The 20,659-nt window shown below is 45.0% G+C and overlaps 1 protein-coding gene across 1 annotated transcript; it reads right to left on the reverse strand.

Annotated features, from left to right (window-relative positions):
* Positions 1-10,441: 10,441 nt before the first annotated feature.
* RPS13 (ribosomal protein S13) lies at positions 10,442-19,765 on the reverse strand. The gene is made up of 6 exons (XM_068261472.1): positions 19,708-19,765; positions 18,422-18,470; positions 14,834-14,912; positions 14,573-14,742; positions 11,855-11,955; positions 10,442-10,521 (listed from the first exon to the last, which is right to left on the reverse strand). Exons 1-6 carry the CDS (start codon positions 19,728-19,730, stop codon positions 10,488-10,490), a joined length of 456 nt encoding a protein of 151 aa, XP_068117573.1. The 5' UTR covers positions 19,731-19,765; the 3' UTR covers positions 10,442-10,487.
* Positions 19,766-20,659: the final 894 nt, after the last annotated feature.

Here is a 20,659-nt window from a genome sequence, read left to right on the forward strand (position 1 = left end):
ATTGCATCTATTTTCCCCTCTAACCACCCGAGACACCCATCAATCACCTCCTGTCACCCCCCTAGCACTCCTATCCATCAGATCAGGCCCAATACAACCTGTCATCTAAAAGGCCACCCTGCATATGACGGGTTCCACAAAATTCGCCCCCTCATAGACCACCTGTCATCAAAATTTGCAGATGCTTATACCCCTGAACAGTCATTTTGAGACATTTGGTTTCCAGACTACTCACGGTTTTGGGCCCGTAAAATGCCAGGGCGGTATAGGAACCCCACAAACTGACCCCATTTTAGAAAAAAGACACCCCAATGTATTCTGTTAGGTGTATGACGAGTTCATAGAAGATTTTATTTTTTGTCAAAAGTTAGCGGAAATTGATTTTTGTTTTTTTTTCACAAAGTGTCATTTTTCACTAACTTGTGACAAAAAATAAAATCTTCTATGAACTCGCCATACACCTAACGGAATACCTTGGGGTGTCTTCTTTCTAAAATGGGGTCATTTGTGGGGTTCCTATACTGCCCTGGCATTTTAGGGGCCCTAAACCGTGAGTAGTCTAGAAAACAAATGCCTCAAAATGACCTGTGATTAGGACGTTGGGCCCCTTAGTGCCTAGGTTCTCAACGTGTGGTACGCGTACCCCAGGGGGTACTTCTGATGGTTCCAGGGGGTACTCGGGCTTGATATACTTAACCAAGAATAACAAATTTAGAGATTTAGAAAATGATAAATCTTATTTAAACAACACCAAGTTAACATACTAGCTAGTTAAAAGCAATAGTAAATGCTTGGAAATTGTTTAGAACCAATTATCATGTACTACAATCAAAAATATATTTGTCAAGGGGTACTTGTGATAATTTTTACTATGCTAGGGGGTACTTGGTGATTACTGGGTTTTAAAAGGGGTACATACCAACAAAATGTCGAGAAACACTGCCTTAGTGCACCTAGGCTGCAAAAAAGTGTCACACATGTGGTATCGCCGTACTCAGGAGAAGTAGTATAATGTGTTTTGGGGTGTATTTTTACACATACCCATGCTGGGTGGGAGAAATCTCTCTGTAAATGGACAATTGTGTGTAAAAAAAAAATCAAACAATTGTCATTTACAGAGATACACCCCAAAACACATTATACTACTTCTCCCGAGTACGGCGATACCACATGTGTGGCACTTTTTTGCACCCTAACTGCGCTAAGGGGCCCAAAGTCCAATGAGTACCTTTAGGATTTCACAGGTCATTTTGCGACATTTGGTTTCAAGACTACTCCTCACGGTTTAGGGCCCCTAAAATGCCAGGGCAGTATAGGAACCCCACAAATGATCCCATTCTAGAAACGAGACACCCAAACGTATTCCGTTAGGAGTATGGTGAGTTCATAGAAGATTTTATTTTTTGTCACAAGTTAGCGGAAATTGATTTTTATTGGTTTTTTTCACAAAGTGTCATTTTCCGCTAACTTGTGACAAAAAATAAAATCTTCTATGAACTCACCGTACTAACGGAATACCTTGGGGTGTCTTCTTTCTAAAATGGGGTCATTTGTGGGGTTCCTATACTGTCCTGGCATTTTAGGGGCCCTAAACCGTGAGGAGTAGTCTTGAAACGAAATTTCTCAAAATGACCTGTGAAATCCTAAAGGTACTCATTGGACTTTGGGCCCCTTACCGCAGTTAGGGTGCAAAAAAGTGCCACACGTGGTATCGCCGTACTCGGGAGAAGTAGTATAATGTGTTTTGGGGTGTATTTTTACACATACCCATGCTGAGTGGGAGAAAGATCTCTGTAAATGGACAATTGTGTGTAAAAAAAAATAAAAAATTGTCATTTACAGAGATATTTCTCCCACCCAGCATCGGTATGTGTAATAATACACCCCAAAACACATTATACTACTTCTCCTGAGTACGGCAATACCACGTGTGGCACTTTTTTGCAGCCTAACTGCGCTAAGGGGCCCAAAGTCCAATGAGCACCTTTAGGCTTTACAGGGGTGCTTACAAATTAGCACCCCCCAAAATGCGAGGACAGTAAACACACCCCACAAATGCCCCCATTTTGGAAAGTAGACACTTCAAGGTATTCAGAGAGGGGCATGGTGAGTCCGTGGCAGATTTCATTTTTTTTTGTCGCAAGTTAGAAGAAATGGAAACTTTTTTTTTTTTGTCACAAAGTGTCATTTTCCGCTTACTTGTGACAAAAATTAATTTTCTTCTATGAACTCACTATGCCTCAGTGAATACTTTGGGATGTCTTCTTTCCAAAATGGGGTCATTTGGGGGGTATTTATACTATCCTGGAATTCTAGCCCCTCATGAAACATGTCAGGTGGTCAGAAAAGTCATAGATGCTTGAAAATGGGAAAATTCACTTTTTACACCATAGTTTGTAAACGCTATAACTTTTACCCAAACCAATAAATATACACTGAATGGGTTTTTTTTTTAATCAAAAACATGTTTGTCCACATTTTTCGCGCTGCATGTATACAGAAATTTTACTTTATTTGAAAAATGTCAGCACAGAAAGTTAAAAAAAATCATTTTTGCCAAAATTCATGTCTTTTTTGATGAATATAATAAAAAGTAAAAATCGCAGGAGCAATCAAATAGAACCAAAAGAAAGCTTTATTAGTGACAAGAAAAGGAGCCAAAATTCATTTAGGTGGTAGGTTGTATGAGCGAGCAATAAACCGTGAAAGCTGCAGTGGTCTGAATGGAAAAAAAGTGGCCGGTCCTTAACCTCCCTGGCGTTCTATTAAGATTGCCAGGGCGGCTGCGGGAGGGTTTTTTTTAAATTTTAAAAAACCTGTTTCATGCAGCCAACTGAAAGTTGGCTGCATGAAAGCCCACTAGAGGGCGCTCCGCAAGCGTCATTCTGATCGCCTCCGGCGACCAGAATAAACAAGGAAGGACGCAATGAGCAGCCTTCCTTGTTTTGCTTACATCGTCGCCATAGCGACGAGCGGAGTGACGTCATGGACGTCAGCCGCCTCCGATCCAGCCCTTAGCGCTGGCCGGCTGCGCAGGGCTCGGGCGGCTAGGGGGACCCTCTTTCGCCGCTGCTCGCGGCGGATCGCCGCAGAGCGGCGGCGATCAGGCAGCACACCCGGCTGGCAAAGTGCCGGCTGCGTGTGCTGCTTTTTATTTCGCAAAAATCGGCCCGGCAGGGCCTGAGCGGCGACCTCCGGCGGTGATGGACATATATATTCGTCCATACCGCTGAGGAGGTTAAGGGGGGTAAAGCCCACGGTCCTCAAGTGGTTAAACTCAGTCCACACTATATGCGGTTGCAGAACGCAATCTGTCGTCTGGGCTCCGGTTTTCAAAAACCGGACCCACTAAAACAGATCCGTGCGGCTTTTTTGCAGCACGTTTCAAGTCCGTGTAATGTGCTGTGGGTGGGAGGGTCGCCATGCTGGTGGGGGTAGCAACCAGAAGAGGGCCAACAGGCAAAGTGGCAGGGGGGGGGACTTCAGACCCCCACCATGGCAATCCAGATCTCCCTCCATTTATTTGTATACCAAGTAGCCTGTGAAGAGGGGGGGGGGGGGGGGGGGGAATCAGTTTTCCTATTGCCTTGCCCGACCCCTCAGTGTATCCGGGATCCATGAAGTCCCGTCAAATCCGGACCCTCCGTTCAGTTTTTCCAGAGCAGATCCGTTTTTGAAGAGGGTGAAGACAGACGCTATTTTTGACACTGGTATCCGTGGTTACGGGTTTGGTCCAGGCCTTAAAACGGAGCCACGGATAAGTTTTTAAAACAAATGTGAACCGAGCCTAATGGTTTGCATGCAGCTTTGGGTTTGAGATAATTTTTTGAGTTCATTTCATTTATCTGCATGTGCACGCTACTTGGAGGGGCATGATATCAATTACTTATTTAAAGAGTAACTGTCAGGCTGCAGAAGCTAATTTAAAGGGACTCCGAGCAGTGCAGAAACTATGGAAAGATGCACATCATTTTAAAGCTCTCTTTCTCCTCTTTCCAATGATATATAAACCGCCACCCTACACCTTTTAGTTTTCGCTATTTTCGCGATTGAAATTGCTGCGGCCGCGATTTCGATCTTGAAAATAGAGAAAACTAAAAGGCGTAGGGCAATGATTTAGTTGTCGTCAGAAAGAGGAGAAAGAGAGCTTTAAAATGATATCCATCTTTCCATAGTTATATTGTATTACACAGGCCGACTTTTTGTCAAAGTCAGCAGCTGCATTCAGCAGAATGGAGCTGCTGACACTGGGGAAAGTGTCGTCCTGTGTAATACAATATAACTACGGAAAGATGGATATCATTTTAAAGCTCTCTTTCTCCTCTTTCTGACGACACCTAAATCGTTGCCCTACGCCTTTTAGTTTTCTCTATTTTTGTGATCGAAATTGCGGCCACGGCAATTTTAATCGCGAAAATAGCGAAAACTAAAAGGCGTAGGGCGGTGGTTTATATATCATTGGAAAGAGGAGAAAGAGAGCTTTAAAATGATATGCATCTTTCCATAGTTTCTGCACTGCTCGGAGTCCCTTTAAACCTCTATTCTCCTGTGTTAAACAGTTTAGAAGGAAGCCAAAAAGCCATTAGTGAAGATAAAAATCTCAGTTACCTTTGATGTGTGCTTATCAGAAAAGCTGTTAGACCTAAGAGGACGCAAGCCGCATACTATACTGCAAAGCATTCTGGGGCCCTCCCCTCGGCTGCTAATGAGACGTTACAGTAGCTTGTAATCAGTCCAGCGCGTAGCACTGATAAATCTCCGGGCCGAGTACACTGCAGGAGTCAGCTATTGTTCCTAGCCACATGGCTCATTAATATTCACTGCACACTGTTATTCAGTACGAGCTTTTCTGTGATCAGGAAGCAGGCAGGACATGACGACACATTTGACAGAAAAACATGGAACCTGCCATGAGCTGTCAGGAGCATCAATCTCTGCATATACTATATAAAAATTCTGTGAAGTACAAACGTGGACAGTGAAATGCATATGTAATGTAAGTACAGCCAATCTTTAGCTACTGATATATGTGTTTATTTTCTCTGAGACCTTATACCTAACAGCTCCTCTTTAAAGCTATATTAACCACTTCGCCACTGAGGGGTTTTACCCCCTGACCACCAGAGCAATTTTCACCTTTCAGCGCTCCTTCCATTCATTCGTCTATAACTTTATTATTACTTATCGCAATGAAATGAACTATATCTTGTTTTTTTCGCCACCAATTAGGCTTTCTTTAGGTGGGACATTATGCCAAGAATTATTTTTTTCTAAATGTGTTTTAATGGGAAAATAGGAAAAATGTGGGGAAAAAAATAATTATTTTTCAGTTTTCGGCCATTATAGTTTTTAAATAATGCATGCTACTGTAATTAAAACCCATGAAACGTATTTGCCCTTTTGTCCCGGTTATAAAACCATTTAAATTATGTCCCTATCACAATGTTTGGCGCCAATATTTTATTTGGAAATAAAGGTGCATTTTTTTCAGTTTTGCGTCCATCCCTAATTACAAGCCCATAGTTTATAAAGTAACAGTGTTATACCCTCTTGACATAAATATTTAAAAAGTTCAGTCCCTAAGGTAACTATTTATGTATTTTTTTTTTAATTGTAAATTTTTTAATTTTTTTTTAATTACAAAAAAAAAAATGGGGAGTGTGGGAGGTAATGAGTTAATTTTATGTGTAAAAGTCATTTATTTGTATGTGAAAAATGTGTAGGGTGTAGTTTACTATTTGGCCACAAGATGGCCACAGTAACTTTTTGTTTTAATGCGACCTCCAAGCTTCCTTCCGGAAGCTTGGAGGAAGAATAAGGAGGCTGGACACGTGAATTTTTTCTCACAATGATCGCGCTGCCCATAGGAGAGCAGCTGATCATTGCGGGGCTTAGATCAACGAACGGGAATGGATTTTCCCGTTCATTGATCTCTGGGCGAGCGGGCGGCGGCGGTTTTACTAGCGGCGGGCGGCGTGTTTACGAGCGTCGGGAACGCGGAAAGTACGTGTTTCTCCGTCCCTGGTTTTTAAAGGATGGAAAAAGGGGCGGAGAAATACGTACGTGCGGGGGTAAAGTGGTTAAAGTACAGCACTACCACAATTCACTGACCATTGTGGGTTACTAGACAGGTCACATGATACTGCCAGACAAGGAAATGCATTAATAGCAGGTGTAAGGATTGAAGAAAAAAAAAAAAAAGCATGATCACATGGACCCATCCAGGATCCAGCATGGATGCAATGGTCCGCTTTCATCTAACCCTTGATATCCAGTTTGATGCCAGCGGTAACCCAATCCTTGAAGAGTACCTAAATTCTACATGACAGTTTGCTTTAAACCTAATAAGTTACTAAGATCTATTAAATCACACAACATGTGATCTTGAAATTCATGCTCCCTCTGAAATAGGGCTGGGCCATTCTATCCCAGGCTGGGCCATTCTATCCAAGTCTCATTCATGGGTGCAAAGGATGCTGGGGATTGATGCTATGACTCCTGCACCAACATCAACCCCCCCCCATTCCTGCTCCCAGCCAACCTCCACCATAAAAAAAAATGTAATCTAATCCAGGCAGATAGACAAGACATCTGTAAGAAGAATAATAGCAGACAAAGGCTGCAACTGTTCTGCTGTTTCCTCTCTCCTACACACTGTGGAAAGATGTAATTTGATGCAGGCAGGCAGAGGGCAAATGAGGGAGAGGCAGGGGAGGGAACTAGGCTGTAGGGGAGGACACAATGCTGAGGGTGTACTTGCAAGGCTTCAGTATGAGGAGCATGATGGATGTGCCACTACGGATATAAATGTCAGCCTATACTATATAATGTACCAGACGTAAACTTTATAAGATCATCTAACTGCACATGGTGCATAGACTACATACTACATAGCCACTCAATTTTTATTTTTTTGTCCGCCGGCAGACTGATAGTGCAAAGCATTAAGGATCAGATAAGCTGACTCAAAAGTAGAAGACACCAAAAACACCAGCAAACACTGGCTCCCCAACAGCACCCAATTCAACCCCTAATTTTCACACATGTATCAGTAAAAACTGAGAATGCTGGGGCATTTACACAATTCCTGCTGTGAGACCAGGCATCAGAATGAACAGGGAGCATACCTTATAACACCAGACCTTATGCATACCCAAATAATTCTGAGTTGATGCAAACTTCAGTGTTCTCCCCAGGCTCTTTTAGCCGGGTGCTCCACTCGGCTGTCATCGGCACACCTCCTCCTATGCTATAAGCACAGTTGCCCACAGAAGCACCGACCCTGCATGCTCTCATATTGCCCCACCTGGCTACTTTTTCATGCCACCCGGTTGGAAAAAAAAAATTCTGGGTTGAACACTTAAACTTTATGCAACTAGAACAGGTGTCAGGAACCTTTTTGGCTGAGAGCCATAAGCGCCACATTTTAAAATGTAATTCTGTGAAAGCCATACAAAATGTTTCAAAGTGGGACAGTGCGCATGCGCAGCAGAGGGCTCACATCCCTGTTGCCATGATGTGTTTACAATTGATCCGCCGGGCAGCAAAAGTGTCAGACGTCTTCAGTTTCTCTTGGGTTTCAGCAACATCAGCAATTTCCCGAGGGCCAGACAGAAAAAATACAGACTAACAGCTTGTACAATTAACTAGCTGACTTGGTGGTAGATTCAGTTTGTAGGACGAGATCCCCACACTTTGGCCCAATAGGCTGCTTGTCAAGTGACAGAAAACCGATCGGACCAATCAAAGTGTGGGGATCTCGTCCTAGAAAGTCACTGGACCTGACAGGGTCCACGACAGGACAATTGAAGCGGCCATTAATTTGGTGGGGGGGGGGGGGGGCTGAGCATGAGTAAGTTTGAAAATTTACTTGCACTGTCACACTAAGCTGCGCTGCTTGAGCAGCGTAGCTTAGCGAATCAACCCCTTTGAGCCAGATGTAGCCATCAAAAGAGCCACATCTGGCACCCGAGCCTACCCCTGAACTAGAAGCTTAAAGGAATACTGTAGGGGGGGGGGGGGAAATGAGTTGAACTTACCTGAGGCATCTAATGGTCCCCCGCAGGCATCCTGTGCCCGCGCAGCCACTTACTGATGCTCCGGCCCCACCTCCTGTTCACTTCTGGAATTTCAGACTGAAAACCACTGCGCCTGCGTTGCCGTGTCCTCGCTCCTGCTGATGTCACCAGGAACGTACTGCGCAGGCCCAGTATGGTCTGCGACTGCACAGTACGCTCCTGGTGACAGCAGTGGGAGTGAGGACATAGTCATGCAGGCACCATGGTTTTCAGACTTTATAGTCTGAAATTCCAGAAGTGTAAGTGGCTGCGCGGGCACAGGATGTCTGAGGGGGACCACTAGAAGCCCCGGGTAAGTTTAACTCATTTCCCCCCGACCCCCCTACAGTATTCCTTTAAAGGGAACTAAGAAGCTTAATACGAAACAAAGTGACAGCGGGGGACCGGAGGATTCCAGAGCGGCTCCGAGGGCACAGGACTGCTGCAGGGGGCTGGTAATAGCCCCAGGTAAGTGAAACTCTTTACCCCCCATTCAGTTAAGGATCCCTGTAGCCTCCCTGGCGTTCTGATTCCCCAGGATTTCCGTGCAAAAAGTGGTTCAATTAATTTCCAATAATTTTCATCCTTTTTTTTTTCCAATCAATGTTTTAAAAATATTGAATTCAATACAGGTTATTGTATTGAGTTCAACTTAAAAAAAAAATGTTTGCAGTGAGATGTTGACGCTGTGTGACCCTGGTGTCATCAACGCCGATCGGCGGGGGACATGTCATCGCTGAGGGAGAAGCAAAATCCGTACACGGACATGGAAGACGGCACTGGGGAAGCTATCAGAGGTACGTGACGAGGGATCAGCACGCCAATGGTGAGTATAAGACCCAGATGTGAAGGCAGGTGTATAGGGAGCCACATGTAGCCAGGTGTCAGGGTAGCCAGATGTCAGGAGTGTAGCCAGATGTCAGGGGTGTAGCCAGTTATGGGTAGCCAGGTATATAGGGTGCCAGGTTTAGCCAGTTATAGGGAGGTAGGTGTAGCCAGTTATAGGGTGCCAGGTGTAGCCAGGTATATAGGGGAGCCAGGTATATAGGGTGCCAGGTGTAGCCAGGAGTATAAGGTGCCAGATGTCCCCTCCCTCCCGATCTCCCCCCCCCCCCCCCCTCGATCCTCACTTTTGGGCTGGGGGATCCCCCTCTGCGAATGGGAGGATCCCCCTTCTGTGCGGGGTATTTTGGGCTGGAGGATCCCCCTCTGCGGGTGGGGGGATCCCCCTTCTGTGCGGGGTATTTTGGGCTGGGGGATCCCCCTCTGCGAATGGGAGGATCCCCCTTCTGTGCGGGGTATTTTGGGCTGGGGGATCCCCCTCTGCGGGTGGGGGGATCCCCCTTCTGTGCGGCGTGCGGGTGGCTTCTACCCCTCCCCCCCATCCTCGCTTCCCCCCCCTTCCCTTTCTAAGCCCTTTGAGCAAATAGAACTGCTCACCCAGGGGCCCTCTCCAGCGCAGCACTTCTTCCTCCATCGCAAAGTCCCGTCTGTTTACAGTTACATTACGAGACTTGGTGACGTCACCAAGTCTCGTAATGTAACTGTAAACAGACGGGACTTTGCGATAGAGGAAGAAGTGCTGCGCTGGAGAGGGCCCCTGGGTGAGCAGTTCTATTTGCTCAAAGGGCTTAGAAAGGGAAGGGGGGGGAAGCGAGGATGGGGGGGAGGGGTAGAGGCCACCCGCACGCCGCACAGAAGGGGGATCCCCCCACCCGCAGAGGGGGATCCCCCAGCCCAAAATACCCCGCACAGAAGGGGGATCCCCCCACCCGCACAGGGGGATCCCCCAGGCCAAAATACCCCGCACAGAAGGGGGATCCCCCCACCCGCAGAGGGGGATCCCCCAGCCCAAAATACCCCGCACACAAGGGGGATCCCCCCGCTCGCCCTAGCACATTCTCTCCCTAGGGATTCCCTAGGGAGAAGCATGCAGCAGCCTTCAGAGGCTGCTGCAGCGCTGCTGATCACAGCGTGAGGGGAAAGTGCAGGACGAGCTGAGCTCGTCCAGAACATTTCCAGCAAGTTTTCTTTGGACAACCTCAGCTCGTCCAGAACGCTAGGCAGGTTAAGCAACCAAAAGCTGTGTCATTTAATACATTCCCAAGCTGCATATATCGAGCATTAACTCAGAATTGTATCGTTTGGCTGGATAGTGTACTGTTCAGTACACCAACACCTATTTAGTGAGGATACCTTTGGAAAGACTCCCTAACACTGCTGTAGAGCGCACCCTAGTGGCTGCAGTTCTGGAGCTTGGAGTCTAAGTGCAATATGAATGTGCTGTGTCTTGTCGACTATCTCCAGTGCATCCCCATCCAGTGCTTCTATAGACCTGGGTCAGTGACCGGACAGCTCAATAAAACACACAACATGACATAAGGTTGGGATAATGTTTAACTTTATTCTATAAAGTTTTTAGAAAGACATTTATGCGACCAGGGCTGAAGCTGTGGAGGATTCGCTGAAAGAGAAGAGAAACAATTGTTACACATACAGTACAATGAATGCTGCTGCACAATTTATGATAATGAAATACAAATTGAGACATTACTACAAGGGGAAACGCCATCAGACCATATACTGGCCACTTTAGCTGGGCCTCTACCTCTTGAAAGAATGCTTTATTCAGTGCCGATTTCCATCAGTACTTTATAAAGTACACTAAAGACCTGGTCCATACCTACCAACAGGGTTTAGTGCCATACATGGTAACAGCAGATGCTTTCTGACCATCCATGGCACAGAACCGCTTCAGACAAGTAAAATATAGCCTGCCATGTATGACATGTCCAGTGTACGGAAATGAAGCAAGCATTCAGCTCCATGCAAGGAATACAGCAGATCCATTCACAAGAGACATATATAAACAGATCTTTAACTTGAAGGAAACCTGAGCTGAACTCAGAGGTGCCTGGCTCTTCTACTGACCACATATGCTATTGCTCCGTTGTTATTGCCTGATGAAGCGGGATCAAACCTGAAAAACGCGTTGCATATTTGGAGTTCATAAATAAAATATATTAACCGTCTTTACTACAGTCGTGTGTCTACTTGGAGGAGGTAAGTCCACCACTACAACCTCTATTTACCAAGAATTTGGTTTTAATCTTATTTAGCTTCTTTATCCTTTTGGCGCCTCTGTTCTCCTGCATAATATTGAGTCCACCCTGGGTGGAGGGTTGAACCCCCTTTTTCTCATCTACAGAGAGCGACTTCTTATTCCTGAGTGGGGTCAGGAAAATCTCCTCACCTGCCTTTACAGTGGTTGCCTAATGGTAACCCTGGTTTGTGAGTATTAATATTTACGCTATCTAGTAACCATTTACCAGTACATATTACACTATTGGGGCTCTTGGTGTTCCTTGTTTTTAGGTGTCAGGTTTTATACTTACCTGGGGCTTCCTCCAGCCCCTTGAGGCTGCTCTGTTCCTCGCTGCCTTCCCGAGTCGCTCCTGTTCCCTGCTGGATAGCCCAGTAGCTCGCTCCAGACTATGGGAGCTTGCGTGTGGCTGGGACGAGCATGTGCGAAATCAGGCTATATGCAGTTTAGCACCGGAATCAACCGCATCCTGAATTAAGATGAGCAATCATCTCCATGCGTTTAATGTCGATTGCAAAAGTGTCATTGTCAATCTAATTTTCCAAAATGGGCGTAGCTTCTAGCAGTGGCCTGCGATCACTGTCTCGTTAAACTTAGGGGCTCAAAACGCAACCCGTTTTAATTACCCTATTCCCCAGTACGAAATATCACAGAGTACAGTCTCAAGAGAACGCCTCTGGGGTCTGACACTTACTATTTCCAGGTAGGGGGGAGAACTCTCCTGGTCTTGTAGTAACGGGCCAGTCTGTGGATTCTGCTTTCAATAAGAATCAGACGGAACTTGGCATCCTTATCCTGAGAGAGAGAGAAGATGGTCAGATGTGTTACAAAGGTGGTGCTAACTATTCACTGATACCGATAACCGTCCATCTATATTCAGCTGACATCCTAGAGTTACTCAGTTTGCCAAGATTACCCACTATGGCCATATCCACCTGCTATCCCAAATTCAACATTTATACGAATCAAAAAATAAATAAATAAATAATAAAAAAAAATGTATGTTACTCAAAAGGTCACTGCATGTTTTTCAGGAAGCCCAATGTGGTCTGCCACCTGATTAGCATAAAGCACACTTGAAGTGCCATGTTCAGATAGTTACATATAGTACCAGGGCTGTGGAGTCTGAGTAATTTTGGGCACCTGGAGTCGGTGGTTTCATAAACTGAGTTGGATGATTTTTGTACCGACTCCACAGATCGGGTGGCCATGTTGCTGCATCGATATCTGTCAGATTTGATTATGGTCTAATCTAACTGATAAAGAAAAAAACCTACAGTCATCTATGCAAATGCGCTTGGCACACAGCTTAACCGGTTCAGCGCCGCAGTGCCGAAAATCTCATGCATCCGAGCAACGTTCACCTCCCATTCATTCGCCTATAACTTTATTGCTACTTATCACAATGAATTGATCTATATCTTGTTTTTTCCGCCACTAATTAGGCTTTCTTTGGGTAGTACATTTTGCTAAGAATTATTTTTTTCTAAATCCATTTTAACAGGAAGATTAAGAAAGAAATGAAAAAAAAATCATTATTTCTCAGTTTTTGGCCATTATAGTTTGAAATTAATATACGCTACCGTAATTAAAACTCATTTATTTTGTTTGCCTATCTGTCGCGGTTATTTCACCGTTTAAACGATGTCCCTATCACAATTTATAGTGCCGATATTTCATTTAGAAATAAAGGTGCATTTTTTCAATTTGCGTCCATCGCTATTTATAGGCTTATAATTTTAAATAATATAATAACATACTCTCTTGACATGCATATTTAAAAAGTTCAGACCCTTGGGTAACTATTTATGTTGTTTTTGTTTTTTTTTATTGTATTTTTTTTGTTTTTTTTAAATAAAAAAATGTATGTGGGTAATTTTTGGGGTGGGAGGGAAACTGCTATTTTCTAATGTAAAATAATGTAATTGTTTTATTAAAAATGTATGTGGGTGCAGTTTACTATTTGGCCACAAGATGGCCACAGTGAGCAAAGTCCTGGATGCGAACTATGTCGCATCCAGGAACTAAAATTCAGAGGAGTTGTTTCCTGGGGGGCAGAAATACCACGCTCTCTGGAGAGAAAGCGTCGGTATTTCTGCGGGGAAGTCAGATCGGTGAATGGGAATTATATTCCCATTCACTGATCGGGGGGCTAGCGGCGGGTGCGCGCGCGGGCGCGCGCCCGATCGCGCGCACCACGCAGGGAACACAGCAGTGCCTTTCTGGACGAGAAAGCTCGTCCAGAAAGGCCGAACTGGTTAAAAAGTAAACAAACAGAAGCCAAAGGAATATTAGCTGATCATTTTTTGCCCATTTATGCAGCCGGGAATAGGAGCAATCAAATGCAGGGGCTGAAAATTCAGACTGGTAAAACTGCAAGCACCTCTACACATTACACAAGCAGGCCCCAAATAATTATTCGCTTTCCTCACTCGTGGCATCCAATCATAATACAACACATCCGCTTGTGCCTAGGAACACAGAGGCAAAGTGAGGCTATTACTCAGGATGGGATTTAGAAATACACACGCCTAGTACATTACTTTGTGAGTGAATGTTATCAACAAGCTGTAAAGAGCGCCAGCGGACCGACATTCATACACCCTCTCTGAGATACAGCTATTAAAAGGACAACTGAAGCGAGACATATGGAGGCTGCCCATCTATTTTCTTTTAAGCAATACCTACCAGTTACCTAGCAGCCTGCTAATTCCCTGCTTCTAATACATTTAGCCATAGCTACTGGACAAGCATGCAGCAAATCAGGCGTTTTTGACATTCTCAGAGCTGACAAGATTAGTTTCAAGTTTGTTCCTGGTGTAATTCTGACGCTACTGCAGCCAATAGATCAGCAGGACTGCCAGGCAACTGGTATTGTTTAAAGTGAACCAGACATTAAAAATAAACTGATGAGAAACAATTATTTTAGTAGTAGTAGTAGGAGGATACATATGACTTTTTATAAAGTAGGTTGAATGTTTACCTTCTTAGTCATTCAATGGCCGCCTAACTAGGCAGTGGCAGCATATTAAGTGTCCCAGAGTTAGAAAAAGGTCAATAGTTAATGTATTTTACCTCTCTGTCCTCAAAAGTTGTATTGTGCCAGGAAAACATTTATGGCTGTAATTCTGTGATGTAATTCTGTGATGTTTACTATATACCCAACAAGGTAATCCACAAGACAGAAGCTGCCACTTCCATGCCAAGAAAGTAACTCTTTCAGATAGAAAAATAAAACAAGTAACAGCCTGATTATATACATGTTTTGTACTATATATACACACACTATTTCATCATGCCCCATATCACCTTTGGCAGTCTCCATATTCTTCTCACTTCAGCTGTCCATTAATGTGTATTTATATAGTGCGGATATAGTGGTGTAGTGGTTTAGTGTATACAGGGTACTTACCTTCCTGTTCCTCTCCAGATGTTTGCGCACAGCCACAGCCTTCTTGATCAGGTGATAGAGATCCTCAGGGAGGTCAGGTGCCAATCCCTTTGATTTGAGGATTCTCAAAATCTTGTTGCCTGTCACAAATCGGACCTGGGCAACACCATGGGAATCCCTCAGGATAACACCTGTGTGAAGACGACAGTATAGCGGATTACATGAGGCAGAGAGGGAACAAGTAGCTGGCAATCTCCAGGACCACCATTACCACATACTCACCTATCTGTGAGGGGGTCAGACCCTTCTTGGCCAGCTTGAAGATCTGCTCCTTTACATCATCAGAGGTCAGCTTCAACCACTGAAAATAATGACAGTACACAATGGTCAATGTATGCTGCCAGATTGGAGCCAATCCAATAAGATGTTCACATGTGATACACAGAACACATCCATCACAGATAACCACAGGCAAAGCACACAGTCAATTTTTTTTTGACATAGCAATACAATAATTTACCTTAAAAACCAGTAGCTACACCCTAAAACATATGTATATATTTTTCAGCCATATCTTGTTGGATTTACTGGAATGTCATTTACTGTACATGGAGCTTAAAGAGAACCTGTACTGAGTAAAAATATTTAAAATAAACACGAGGTAACTTTAAATGAACATTACATAGTTACCTTGCCATCAGTTCCTCTCAGAAGCTCACCATTTTCTTCTGACAATAATCCCTTCCAGTTCTGACAATATTTTGTCAGATCTGAAATAGATCAGTTGCTGTCAGTAAAATATCAGTTGCTGTCAGTTATAGCTGAGAGGAAAACTGATGTACCATGTAATGTCCATGTTTCCCGATGGCTCAAGTGGGCGATGTTACAGTTTAACTGTGTGCTGAAGCAGAAAGCTGTTACGGGGTAATGACCATTTTCAAGATGGAGGACGGAAAATTCCCTTTATTACAGTGAACAAACAGGACGCGGGACAGGAGAAAGACACTGAGGAGTAGACTACATGGAAGGTAAGTATGACTTGTGTATGCTTATTTTGACTTAATTTTCAGTACAGGTTTTCTTTAACTACTGTAGCTCTTAGGACTTAGCCGCGGGGGTCGCAGGGCCGCGATCACTGGGGTGTAAAAGAGGCGCCCTGGTATGTGATAAAAGCGTTTAAAAACAGTTTAACCTCCTTGGCGGGAATCCCGAGCTGAGTTCTGGCTATGCCGCCGCGGAGGATTGCTCAGGCCCTGCTGGGCCGATTTACATAATTTTTTTTTCAAACACGCAGCTAGCATTTTGCTAGCTGCGTGTTTGTGCCGATCGCCACCGTCGATCCGTTGCTACCCGCAGCGAAAGAGGCCCAACCCCCCCCTCCCCCGCAGACCTCCTGCGCAGCCTGGCTAATCATGGATCGGGACTCCCCCTGACGTCACGCCGTAATGAGGTAGCTTACCTCAATGATGACAAAATTTTTGTAACAACAAAAGATTTTATTTAGTGATAGCACAGGCAGCGCGTTTCGTGGGTCTGAGCCCGCTTCCTCAGGCCAATAGCAGTGCCAAACTAAATGATACATTTAGCTTAGGGAGCCTCTGACTTTTTTTTAGTTTTCAACTAACATCTTCTGGTACTGAGGTCAATTTTTATCCCTTTGTTAAGAGCACATTGTTTCACAAGTCCTGATCTTTGTCAGTGTGTTCCAACAACAAACTTTAAAAATTTAATTCCACGACTCTTCAGTTAGGTACTCTAACAATTGTAAAAATATTGAAGGATAGTCTACCATGTGCAAAAGTATACACTTCAGAATTTAAAAAAAACCTTTTCTGGTTTCTGTCATCCTGCCCTTGCTATAGGACAACTCTGGCTCCTCAGCCCAGCTGCATCTTTACACTGGTTGAGGTAAACTTTCACTTGAAGCGAACATGATAGATTGGGCGAAGCTGATTTAGTGTATATGTATAGCTTTCAAGACTTCCATCAGCATATAGTGTTCTCAATCTAGACTTGCTGGGGTTGTTCAGCCTAGTTGGCTGTGGTACAAATTTTTTTGCCCCCATAGATTACCAAAGAAGAGGAACGCCTGTGGATCCTGCAAAGGCTTCTCACGGCCTCCTGGCCCCAACCAAAGCCACACGTGGACCCTCGAAACCTATCCAACAAAAGCTTGTCAGAGTTACAAGTCCGCACTCCTCTTCATGCACTAACGTGGCCCTACTGCATGAGCAGCTCCGCGCTACTTCACACGCGCAACAACACTTTTACATGAAGAGGAGTGTGGGCTTCAAGAAGCTCCTGGACAGCAGCGGTGTTCTGGAGGAGGACTTGGGAAGCCTCTGGAAGATCCGGAGACTTGCCGCTTATATATTGTTATTGCAGCTCTGGGCTTACTTTAAGTAAGTTTTGACTGATATCGCAAGCTCTTCACCTGTTTTGTATCTTAATTTGATAAAATATGTATTTTATTTAAATAAAGCTTTATGTAGGGAAAAAAAAAAAAGTTAGAAATCTACTCCATTGGGTGTACATTTTTTCATGGCCATCTCTGATAAGTCTGACTTGTAGCAAAAAATAAAATAAATTCATACTATAAATCAAAAGACATTGCCAGACTGCCATTATATTGTTAAAGGGATACTGTAGGGGGGGGGAGGTCAGGGGAAAATGAGTTGAACTTACCCGGGGCTTCTAATGGTCCGCCGCAGACATCCTGTGCCCGCGCAGCCGCTCACTGATGCTCTGGCCCCGCCTTCGGTTCACTTCTGGAATTTCTGACTTTAAAGTCAGAAAACCATTGCGCCTGCGTTGCCGTGTCCTCGCTCCCGCTGATGTCACCAGGAGTGTACTGCGCAGACACAGACCATACTGGGCCTGCGCTGTGCGCTCTTGATGACATCAGCGGGATCGAGGACACGGCAACGCAGATGCAGTGGTTTTCTGACTTTAAAGTCAGAAATTCCAGAAGTGAACCGGAGGCGGGGCCAGAGCATCGGTGAGTGGCTGCGCGGGCACAGGATGTCTGCGGGGGACCATTAGAAGCCTCAGGTAAGTTCAGCTCATTTTCCCCCGACCCCCCTACAGTATCCCTTTAAAGTGGAGCTGAACTCTTGCACAGGACTGAAGGAAAACAGAGTAATGCACCCTGTATGTATTTAGAGTTATTAGTATTTATATAGCGCCAACATCTTCCACAGCGCTGTACAGAGTTATCACTTAACTGTCCCTCAGAGGGGCTCAATCTAATCCCTACCATAGTCATATGTCTATGTATGTATTGTGTAGTGTATGTATCGCTGTCTAAGGCCAATGTATGTGTAGTGTATGTTATCGTAGCCTAAGGCCAATTTAGGGGGAAGCCAATTAACTTATTTCTATGTTTTTGGGATGTGGGAGGAAACCGGAGTGCCCGGAGGAAACCCACGCAGACACATGGATATCATACAAACTCCATGCAGATAGTGCCCTGGCTGGGAATCGAACCGGGGACCCAGCGCTGCAAGGCAAGAGTGCTAACTACTATGCCACAAAGATGACCAGAGTTCAGCCTCCTTTGCGGTAACCCTAAGCTCGGGGCGGAAATTTGCAGCTCAGAGCGGTTACCACGAGCTGGATCCATGGGTGGTGTGTAATGTGCAGGGCTGCCGCAGATCTATCTAGCGGTATGATTTTTATGGTCTAAAAACTTGTGAAAAAAAAAACAAAAACGCTTTCAGATCCTAAAATATGGAAATAATCATACCGCCAGGGAGGTTAATCCTCCTCCTCTGTGGAAGGTTTTTACAGCGAGTGTCAACCCAGCCTGAGGCTGGATTTTGGATCAGAAGTTACACACCACACATACACAGTTACACAGGGAGTACTCACTGTAGGAACGCTGCGTCTGTATGGGAGAGCCGACTGGGACAGGCCCTTTCTGTGGACAAAACACATGAAAACATTAGAATGCCAAAGTTACTTTACTCTCAAAGGAGAAAGCAAGTATAAATGAATGAAAGTTTTCCAAAAAAAAGAATACGGGCATACTACATCAACTTATGCATTGCTGGGTAGGAATAACCTTTCAGCCATCAAGGGTTTGATGACTGAAATTTTGATACAGCTTTTATTTTTTGACATTCAAAACTGATTGCTAGGAGCAAAGAACCAGTTTTCACCTACATTCCATAGGCAAGAGGTGATGTCACAAAGCAGGTAACTTGGGCACACCACACACCTGGTACTGAATTGTGGTTATGGTAGCGCCAGGGGGGTAATTTGGGTGCCAGGGTTAGGCCCAGGCTATTTGATAAGGGGGATTCTGGTGCCAGACTTTGCAGCAGATATACTGTAGCCTAACTCCAGCTACTGCATGTGGAGGTCAATGGGTGTACGAGTTGTCTTACGGTAGTGATGTCAGATAAGCTTAGGGAGCATCAGGAACTGCGAAAAGTGGCAGCAACTAAAGTAAACAGTTTTAGGTGTAGGTGAGGGTTAGTGTTAGGCATGAGGATTAGAGATTGGCATAGGTAGTGGATGGGTAATGCAATGGCAGGATATCTACAGCATTTTCTACTAACAGCTTCTTCCTCTGCCCAAATTGGCACACGCCTTTATTAGATATAGGGGTGTTGGCATTACATTTCCATCTGCTACTGGACAGCTTGTTTAGTGTTGGAAGATGTTTCTCAGGAAGAGACTTTTACTCCCATCAGCCACTTTCCATCCATGGGAACAGTATGTAAAGTACACATGTAGAGCAGTTGGTTCTGTCCTGGTGTGACTTTTGCCTGTACTGACCATAGTGTGGTGGCAACATTTCCCCATGCTGGTCAGCCATCCAGAGGCCACAGTAAGTCATATACACCCATACAAGAGGCCAGGAGCAGTCAGAGATGAGGAGCCCCCGCATGCTGACAGCCTATACACTGATGGGAGACACGCAGGCAGGCAGAGGCAGCTCTCATACTCTCATACAGGAGGACATGCCGGGACCGGCCTGTATGGGAGGTGCAAGCAATGTGCGGGGACCTCTCGCATGCGGAGGAATGGCGGCTATAGGCACCGCGTGCACGGATATACAAGATCCCCTCCCCGCTCCGCGGACATAACGCTAACAATAGACAGACGGGAAAGCGGCCAGCGCCGCCGGTGAAGGAGAGACTCCCGCTTACCCAGGAGCGTGCATGCGACCCATGATGGCGGCTGGAAAGAAAAGAGAGACCACGAGCTGCGCATGCGCTGATCTGCGCCCGGGGAGGAATTACGTCCCAAAAAAGGGCAGAGTCTCTTCCCTCACTAATCATGGCGCTAAAGAGCCGTCCCTTCCCGTCCGCAGTAGCCAATCACAGGGCTGCATGCACAGGTGGGCTGGGGAGACAGAGCCGTGCCCGTGGCCGTACTTCCGCCTGCCAGTGCAACACGTGATGTCCGGGCATAGAGATGGCTATAGTCTAGGGGAGATACTTCCTGTAACTACCACACATATACCATAGCTCCCAACTGTCCCTCTTTGGGAGCCCTGTCCCTCTGTCCTCATTTGCCCCTCTTTCGGGACTTTGTCCCTTTATTTATGTAAATATATATATATTTCTCCACTAAAAATGTGTTTAAAGTGGATGCAAGGTGAACTTTTACACATTGCATAATTGTGTTCCTTTCCTATTGTTTATAGGGCATTCCTCAAGCCAAATACTTTTTGGTTTTTGTTTTAATACTCTAATTCCCTATAAACTAAAAAAGCCACGCCCACAGGGTTTCAGAGAGCCAAGGCAGTAGCAAGGGCTCATGGGAGCTCAGTCTGGGCAGGAGGAGGGGGAGGTATTACTAGCCATTGATTTCAGAGGCAGAGGGGAGGGGGGAGGAGGAGAGGGGATTAGGCTGATGGCTCAAGATACAGATAAGCCTGCCTCTGCATAATGTTTACAAACAACATGGCTGCTGTCATTGTATCACAGGAATAAATAATCATATTCTATTAAAGCTGTTTGCAGCTAGCTTTGCTGTGTAAACCATCTAAAATTTACATAAGATATATAGACAAGTTACTTGTTATAGTAAGTTTTTCATCTCGGATCCGCTTTAACTGACTCTAAACTTTATTCCCATCCTTTAAATTGATATATT

This window comes from Hyperolius riggenbachi, chromosome 11 (genome assembly GCF_040937935.1).
Source record: "Hyperolius riggenbachi isolate aHypRig1 chromosome 11, aHypRig1.pri, whole genome shotgun sequence".
Classification (NCBI taxonomy): domain Eukaryota; kingdom Metazoa; phylum Chordata; class Amphibia; order Anura; family Hyperoliidae; genus Hyperolius; species Hyperolius riggenbachi.